General features: G+C 35.2%; 1 protein-coding gene and 1 pseudogene across 1 annotated transcript in view; one reads left to right on the top strand and one right to left on the bottom strand.

Annotated features, from left to right (window-relative positions):
- Positions 1-1,316: 1,316 nt before the first annotated feature.
- Positions 1,317-9,464, bottom strand: part of LOC107709399 (uncharacterized) — an 89,947-nt pseudogene continuing 81,799 nt past the window's right edge.
- LOC107709401 (uncharacterized) overlaps positions 8,052-9,464 on the top strand; it is a 6,577-nt gene continuing 5,164 nt past the window's right edge. Inside the window, exon 1 of the mRNA XM_016513854.1 lies at positions 8,052-8,309. Coding sequence (XP_016369340.1) covers positions 8,264-8,309 — 46 coding nt within the window. The 5' untranslated portion in view covers positions 8,052-8,263. The remainder of the gene's footprint in view (positions 8,310-9,464) is intronic.

Genomic DNA, 9,464 nt, shown 5'->3' with positions numbered 1-9,464 from the left:
GGCTACCAGAAATCGCTTACCCCACCTTTAATTTTTGATGTTTTGTATTTTCTTTTGTCTTTGGGCATGTTGAAACGTGCAGAACGATTTTGAGTAAATCCATTGTGAGAATTTATCCATAGGCCTACCTAAGAAATTACAAATTAAGTCGTTTTGCTCGTTTTTCATGTAAGAGGAAACTAAGAGTTTTTCATGTAAGAGGAGCCCTAAGAGCCTAAGCCTTTTTTTTTCTAAAAAAACAACAACAACAACAACAAAAACGGAAGCTTTTATGTTTATTATTGGCCCTTTGACGCTTATCAGGTGTGCAGAAAAATGGCATTCAAAGTTTAAAAAATGCTACTTTGACAAAATGTGCAGTTACTGCACTTTGCTTTTGCAGCATAGGATACTACTGAAAAAGATATAGTTTGTTAGCAGTGTTGTTAGCAGTTAATTACCCCCCAGAATGAAAATAAGTATATAACAACCAAACATCTGCATGATATCATAAATTTGACAAAACTGAATAATACATTGCATTTATACTTAAAATGACTCTCGGACATTGACAGACAAAAACAAGTTATGATCTTACGAATAGCCGTAGCTTCTTAGAAATAACTGCCTGATTTTCTTCTTCTTCTTTTTTTTTTTTTTTACAAGATGTAAGTGTAAGCTCTTTATATATAGTTAGAGTGTATCAATGTATACCAAAACTCAACTACTTGATTGCTTCATCGTCTCAAAATATAAACAATATTATCTCCTGGCTCAAATCTGAAAAATATGACTATGAGGCATGAAGACATTAAGATAATATCAACAATATCATTGTGATTTTCTGTTAAGCTGCTTTGAAGCAATGTGTATTGTTAAAAAAAAAAAAACTGTATAAATAAATCTGACTTGCCTCAAATTTGCATATTTCATCACATAACACTGTTTTATCTGAGTGAAATGTTTAACTATTAGATTCAGTATTTCACATTTAAGTCTGTGTAGTTAAAGCTAAATTCAGACTGAAAGTTTCATATTAGCAGAAATGGGAAAAAAAGTCCTTCAACCACACGCTAATGACGCCTTAGCAGTGTCTGTGTCAAATGTCGGCCACAAACATCTAGCAAGAAGTTCAAATGGAACCTATTTGTCCACTAGCAGATCTGCACAGATGTAAATAAATTAGCCTCTATTAATGGAATGAGGGTGCAAAATGTTTCTTGTTGTTTTGGGGATTTGTTTAAAAGCAAAACATTCTTTAAAAGGCTATAAGAGTCAAAAAAATTAAAATGTTGCAGTGGTCCACAAGATTTAAATAATGTGTTAAAAGTCCTTATATTACATGGCACATTCTTTAAGAGAGAATTTCATTAGTCCACCACTGAATATCGCACTTCAACAATCCCAAAGCTCAATCAACAAGTTTTAAACAGCTCAGATGAAACTACTGACTCTGAGGTTGTCGCAGGAACCAAAGCGGGTCTGGTACGTGTTTGATCATCTTCTCTTGGCGATAGGTGCATATTCCACATGATCCTCCTCTTTAACATCCTGTAAAAAACACAAGATAGCAATTTCAATTAAATAATGAAGAATTCATTCAATCTTATGTATGTCCGTGACATCATTTTTGTTTGTTACTAAAAGCATTGTAAGAGTCACAAAAGCATGTACAGTATGTGAAACTCTGAAGATTTGGACTTTTGATGTCATAGGAAATACTTCATGAGTGAGCACTGGAAATATGAACTAATGCAGATCTGTTACGCTTTAGGTACACGGTAGAAGGGTTGTGAGTATTATGACATATGAGTCACTGTTTCACTCGCTGAATACTGATCTTGTGACTTTTAAACATATTTAATATGGTGCTGTTTCGCGCTTTTGTTTCTGTCACACAAAAGCGCACACACTGTTGAAATGATACACAGATACCCAACATAAATTAGTAATGAACTACCTTACCAGTTTCTGTGGTTTTCTTTTGTAGAACGTAGGCTCAATGTAAGTGATCTCGTCTTCATTAGTCTCAACTGTTTCAACAACAATAATAATAATTGATTAAAACAACATAGCATTTATGTGTTTTTCAGTGTGTTTTAATGAAGCATCTGTAAGAAGATGATTAAATAGTGCTGCCCGTTGTCACTATATATATATATATATATAATCATAATTGCTATTGAAAGTATTTTAACTAATTTGGCCTCATTGATCTGAGTTTATGCGCCTCAGTTTTTGGGTGAAAAAAAGTGTTATTTTTTGATAATTTTGGCAATGTTCACTTAAAACCTGAGGTCCATAAGCTCAGCTCAATAAGGCCTATGATCAATCCCTTCCAAAAAGAAACATAAAACCTGTGATAACTGAAAAAAAAAAAAAATGTTGATAAAAATATTGAATCCAATATTTGGTAATAATATAGCAAAACTAGAAATTTATAACACAGTTTTTTGTAGGCTGGTCTTTTTTTTTTTGACTGGGGAAATGGAAAAAGTTTGGGGAAAAAATCCCCCAAAAGTACAAAAATTGTCCAATGTTTGGGAAAGTTGTTATATCCTGTGCGAGCAAAGTCAGTATGTTTTAGTCCAATGTGAGAACTTGAATTAGCATTTTCATGAAAAAGAAATCCTCACTGGGTCAAAATTGCCACAACACAACTTGAGGGTTAAAAGGAACTACACTATTATTTGTTATAACACTTAATAATTTAACAAATTTATTAGCCATTAATAGATTTAACACTTGCCTTCTTTATCAGTTTTTCTACATTTCCTGCAAATACAAGAGATCCCGACTGCAGCAACAATCAGCAGAGATCCAGCAGCAGCAGCAGCAGAGATCGGCATTGTTTTAGATGCTGAGTCTTTAACAATACAGAGAGACAGTCATTAGTGTGTTCTACTGATAAGTGAACATCAGAGTTAGTAGTATTTTGCTGCCTTACATTTAAATTAATTTTCTCAGTTTTTAGTTTATTCCAATTTCTACTGTGGCTTACAATAAAATTATATTGAATGTGTTTTCATTTCAAGCTGAAAGACAGCAAAGGGTGGTGATGTTCTATAGCTAGGCTTATAAATATGCACATATGTATATAATTAATCCAAACGATAGAGATGTTTGTTGAATTTTAAAAAAGAAGGAACATAGCTCAAGAATTGTCAAGAAATGTTGAACATGTCTTTTATCAATGAAACCAGCTCCAGTCATTATAATCAACTAAAAACATAATCATACACATAGTAAATAAACACATCAGTGCTGCTGTACCTGAACATGGTTGACAGAGTTGACTGATGTTCAGATGTTGAGTCTGGTTGCTGATGGGATTGTTGAGCACACAGCTGTAGCTGTTTTTATCCTGATATTCCACCTCCAGAGGTAGAGAGAGACTGATGCTGAGATCAGACACACTGATGCTGGACAATAAACTGTTTCCTTTGTACCAGGAGAGAGTCACATGACCCACATTCACCACTGAACACACCAATGAACAATTCTGCTGTGATGATGATGATGATGAAGAACAGTTTGAAGAGTTACTGCTGATGACAGGAATGAGCAGATGAGCTGAAAAATATTAGAAACATCGGAGTAAATCATGCTGTTTCTTGTGCTGAGTGAGATTCTGTGATGTCATTCAGTGAGTGTTTGTGATTTCAGATTTTTTTTTTATTACATTGTCTGAGATGCCAACCTTGGCATAATTAATCAAAAGAAAACTGTTTAATAGGTTTCAAATTAAAGTAAAAATGAATGTGTATCTCAAATGTTATCATTTTTTAGATTGAAAAGGCTGTATATAATGATATTTAACTCACCATAGACAGTGAGACTGAAGCTCTTGCTCACACTGTTGGTCTGTAGTTGATAGAGTCCAGCATGTTGAGTTGTGATGTTTGTGATGGTCAGAGATACAGTTTGATGATCCACCTTCAGTCTGTCTCTGAATCTCTCATCAAGAACATCATCATATACAGTCATGCTGCTGACCATTACATCGATTTCAGCTATTAAAGTGTTTTCATTTCCAAACCTCCACAGAATCACATATTCATCCATCATTTCAGTGAAACCAGAGTTTAGAGTGACTGAATCTCCCTCCAGCACTGACACTGACTCCACTGCATCAACACCAAATATACCTGGAGAAAAAAGTAAGATTTGTCAGAGATTAAAAGGTAAACAAATTTGTGGCGGTTAAGTAGTTTGTATATTTACATGAAAACACGTGTCCTTTGCAATAAGAGATTCTGATTCCACACAAATACTCAACAATAAAACAATTTATGGGCAAAAAAAGTTACTTTGAGAATGTAAAACTCTCATTACTTTACATATTTAATGGGATATTCACATGAATCCATTTTTATGGAGTTGGTGAGCTCATATGAACAGGCTGACTAAACTTGTCCTTAATTTGATTTCCTGTGATGATAGACCTAAATCCAATAATATCCCTGTTCGATTTCAGAATATCTTTTTTAATGGATAGCAAATGCAAATCTATCTTATTATAATATAAAGCAAAGCTTGAACTAAATCAGCAACAACATTCAATTAAAAAGCATAAAACATACATTTCCAACTTACCTTCCAGTTGCAACAAGCACAAGCAGAACAAAAGGACAACATGAACCATTTTCTTTGAGCATGCCAACATTATAATGAAAATCTCTAGAAGCAGGCTGTTTAGACAGAAGTGTGATATAAGTGTGTGTGTGTGTGGATCCTCCCCCAACAGGGTTCGACCACCCTTCACTGACCACACACTAGGGTTTCACTTAAATTACAGCTAATATAGCATTTATTAAGACTCAGTGGCATAACACATTCTCCAACCCAGGCAGATGGTATATAATTATTGCAGTTTGTTATTTCAGCCTGTCATTATTCTTTGAGCCAGTGTCTCTCTGCGTGTATACCTATATATTACAGACCAGAACAAGAAGAATTAGTGTCATGGAATAAATGTATAACTTCACTTATAATGCTCAAGCTGTGTGGAATATGTTAGTGTCCATGGGGGATACGTAAGAATAATATTGTGTACCTTTGACTCTTTTTGGACTATTTCTCAAACATCAGTAAAGCTGTTTTGTTTTGTTTTTTTGTAAAAAGGAAGTCAGAATGTGAGGTTCCTATTTAAAAGAAAGGAAATGAAGACACTTTTTACCCACAAACTACTGACACACGCATAAACTCGCATCCAATAATACGCACAGGTTTTCCAGCCATCTGGTCAAACTACATTTCCAATGAACAATTCTGCTGTGATGATGATGATGATGAAGAACAGTTTGAAGAGTTACTGCTGATGACAGGAATGAGCAGATGAGCTGAAAAATATTAGAAACATCGGAGTAAATCATGCTGTTTCTTGTGCTGAGTGAGATTCTGTGATGTCATTCAGTGAGTGTTTGTGATTTCAGATTTTTTTTTTATTACATTGTCTGAGATGCCAACCTTGGCATAATTAATCAAAAGAAAACTGTTTAATAGGTTTCAAATTAAAGTAAAAATGAATGTGTATCTCAAATGTTATCATTTTTTAGATTGAAAAGGCTGTATATAATGATATTTAACTCACCATAGACAGTGAGACTGAAGCTCTTGCTCACACTGTTGGTCTGTAGTTGATAGAGTCCAGCATGTTGAGTTGTGATGTTTGTGATGGTCAGAGATACAGTTTGATGATCCACCTTCAGTCTGTCTCTGAATCTCTCATCAAGAACATCATCATATACAGTCATGCTGCTGACCATTACATCGATTTCAGCTATTAAAGTGTTTTCATTTCCAAACCTCCACAGAATCACATATTCATCCATCATTTCAGTGAAACCAGAGTTTAGAGTGACTGAATCTCCCTCCAGCACTGACACTGACTCCACTGCATCAACACCAAATATACCTGGAGAAAAAAGTAAGATTTGTCAGAGATTAAAAGGTAAACAAATTTGTGGCGGTTAAGTAGTTTGTATATTTACATGAAAACACGTGTCCTTTGCAATAAGAGATTCTGATTCCACACAAATACTCAACAATAAAACAATTTATGGGCAAAAAAAGTTACTTTGAGAATGTAAAACTCTCATTACTTTACATATTTAATGGGATATTCACATGAATCCATTTTTATGGAGTTGGTGAGCTCATATGAACAGGCTGACTAAACTTGTCCTTAATTTGATTTCCTGTGATGATAGACCTAAATCCAATAATATCCCTGTTCGATTTCAGAATATCTTTTTTAATGGATAGCAAATGCAAATCTATCTTATTATAATATAAAGCAAAGCTTGAACTAAATCAGCAACAACATTCAATTAAAAAGCATAAAACATACATTTCCAACTTACCTTCCAGTTGCAACAAGCACAAGCAGAACAAAAGGACAACATGAACCATTTTCTTTGAGCATGCCAACATTATAATGAAAATCTCTAGAAGCAGGCTGTTTAGACAGAAGTGTGATATAAGTGTGTGTGTGTGTGGATCCTCCCCCAACAGGGTTCGACCACCCTTCACTGACCACACACTAGGGTTTCACTTAAATTACAGCTAATATAGCATTTATTAAGACTCAGTGGCATAACACATTCTCCAACCCAGGCAGATGGTATATAATTATTGCAGTTTGTTATTTCAGCCTGTCATTATTCTTTGAGCCAGTGTCTCTCTGCGTGTATACCTATATATTACAGACCAGAACAAGAAGAATTAGTGTCATGGAATAAATGTATAACTTCACTTATAATGCTCAAGCTGTGTGGAATATGTTAGTGTCCATGGGGGATACGTAAGAATAATATTGTGTACCTTTGACTCTTTTTGGACTATTTCTCAAACATCAGTAAAGCTGTTTTGTTTTGTTTTTTTGTAAAAAGGAAGTCAGAATGTGAGGTTCCTATTTAAAAGAAAGGAAATGAAGACACTTTTTACCCACAAACTACTGACACACGCATAAACTCGCATCCAATAATACGCACAGGTTTTCCAGCCATCTGGTCAAACTACATTTCTCTGTAAATAAATGTGACCACAGAATGTTTCACTTTGACAAACAGAGCTGCTGGTGTGGCATGAGGTGATTCGCGTTCATTCTCTTCGCTAGAAAAAAAAACTTTTTTTTGTGTAGAAAAAAAAACTTTTTTTTTTCTTGGCCTGTTTCATTTGAGTGTGGTTATAAACAAAAAATCTTGTCTGTGTTCGAATGCAACCACAGTGGTGGGCTGAAAATGTTTCTTATTTTGTCATTCTTATGTTTTCAGGATTTTACACATTCGGGCCTATTTACAAATCAGTTGTGAACATGTTTTAATTTTCTCATGAAGCCGCACTGATATGCTATATAGCAACTACATAAAAAAAATATATATATTAATTGAAAATGTGCAGTTTGCTTGTGTTAAAAGTTGCTTCGGACAAATTACACACGTGCGTAAATGCATCACCCACATTCACAGGATAAAGTTAGGCTACTCCATGAATTGCATCGTGATTCAGTCCATTACAACAGTTTTCTTTAGGCGAGCTTCCCGTGAATCAGACAGCACTTCCGTTGTTATGTTTTAAGTCCACTTTACTATCTCTGGCAGCATGCACAAAGGACAGTTTGAACGAAACGAAACGAAACAAAACGAAACGTAACTTTGCCATTGATCACGTGATTTTTGGAGAAACGATGCAATGCGAAACTTAAATTGCGCTGCATACTCAATATACGTACTTTTCTCTTTGTTTCATACGTAACATCACTAAAAAATGGTCTTCACTGGTTTAGGCTGGTCTCCCTGATTAACTAGATGAACTCCTTTAAAGCAGAAAACAGACCCCTTTGCTGCACACGAGCTAAATCCAGCAAACAAGCTGAGGCTGGTTTAAGATGTTTTTCAGCAGGGCTAAAAAGTCCAAAATAGTCACTTAGAATTATGACAAAATTGCATTGTGGATATCATACTTCATGTTTTGTTGTAATTGTTATGAGTTGACATTATACAACGCTTTGCCCCGCCTTCGGGAATAAAAGCACACACACACACCTAGGTTATATCACAATCATGTAAAGGAACATCGCAACCAATACGTAATACATGTCCTTTATTGTTTCTTCTCCTTTTTCTTTACGTGTTTTTTTCTTTCTTTACACTTAATTACAAAAACAAGTTAAAAGCAACTAGCCTACTTTCTAATCGTTGAAAAGAAGGACATCACGGTTAGAAAAGTAGAAATGCTGTCTTAATTCAATTTATTTGATTGACTTGGTGCAGAAAAATCAATGGAAGTCTTGGTCTTGCTCACTCTGTTTGTTCTTGTCGCTGAAGGTAAGTTAACCTAGTCTATACTTGAATTTTCAACCTTTTCTGTTTTGAACGATCGGTTTCATTTCTCATCAACTCGGTCTTTCTCTTAACCCTTTGTCTTCTGTTTTTCTCGTCGCTGTTTTGAATAATTTCGTGTAATTTAGGCAAATGAAGTCAAATGATTTTCAGTCTTGAAAAAAAGAAAAGATGACTAACTGGTTCTCATGGCTTTGGTTCTATTTAACGTATAAACCTTTCTTTATGTTTTAGTCATTCACTTTAAAAAAATAAACAAATTACAAAATGTAGCTGATGGTGCATTATAATTTTGCATTTGACATAGGCCTATCTGTGTCATATCAAATAAAACTGAGAACGTTTTAAAATAAACAGTAGTTTATTTATTTATTTATTTTTATGTGCATCAAGAGATCATGTAATGTATTTTAGTCCATCACGGTTTGAGTGTCTGAGGCTGTAAAAAAAATATTTTCCCCCTGAAATCTGAAATCTTCTATCTGTGACGTTTAGTTTAGTTTCCATTGCCATGGAGTTTCCATTCTTGCTTGTGTTTGTATGTTCGTTATTCCTTTGTTCCAGTGTCTACTGTATGTTTTCTGTCCACGTCCTCTGACTGGGAATAATTTGTTTCTACAAGCGTGTTTCAATAAGTGTGTTCGACTTGAAACAGCGCTGCGCAGGTCGATCGTTGTATGACATCAAATTACCATGAGAGCTCTGGGGCCCTATCATACACCCGGCGCAAGGCACGGCGCAAGTGTTTTTTGCTAATTTTGGCCCGACGCAGTTCTCATTTTCCCGTCCTGCGGCGCATTGTTTAAATAGCAAATGCATTTGCGCCCATTTGTGCGCCCATGGTCGTGCTGGTCTAAAAAAGAGGTGTGTTCAGGCGCATTGTTGGCGCGTTGCTATTTTGAGGCAACTGAGAATAGACTTTGCCATAGACCAACTCAAACCTGGTCTAAAGTCTGGCGCAAAAATTTTTATTTGTTATTTAAAGAGCGCAATAGTAATATGTGGCTATAGGCAGGTGCACAACACGTCTACACTTTGCTTATTACACACACAGGGACGCGCAGCAGCACACAAACATTTTTAAAAATGAAAAATTACATTCTGCCATGTAAATAGCGAACCCGCCATGGCGCGAGCGCA

Source organism: Sinocyclocheilus rhinocerous, unplaced genomic scaffold (assembly GCF_001515625.1).
Source record: "Sinocyclocheilus rhinocerous isolate Xijiao unplaced genomic scaffold, SAMN03320098_v1.1 scaffold2581, whole genome shotgun sequence".
Classification (NCBI taxonomy): Eukaryota; Metazoa; Chordata; class Actinopteri; order Cypriniformes; family Cyprinidae; genus Sinocyclocheilus; species Sinocyclocheilus rhinocerous.
The sequence above is the reverse complement of the archived record's forward strand: the minus strand, read 5'-3'. Positions and strand labels throughout refer to the sequence as shown.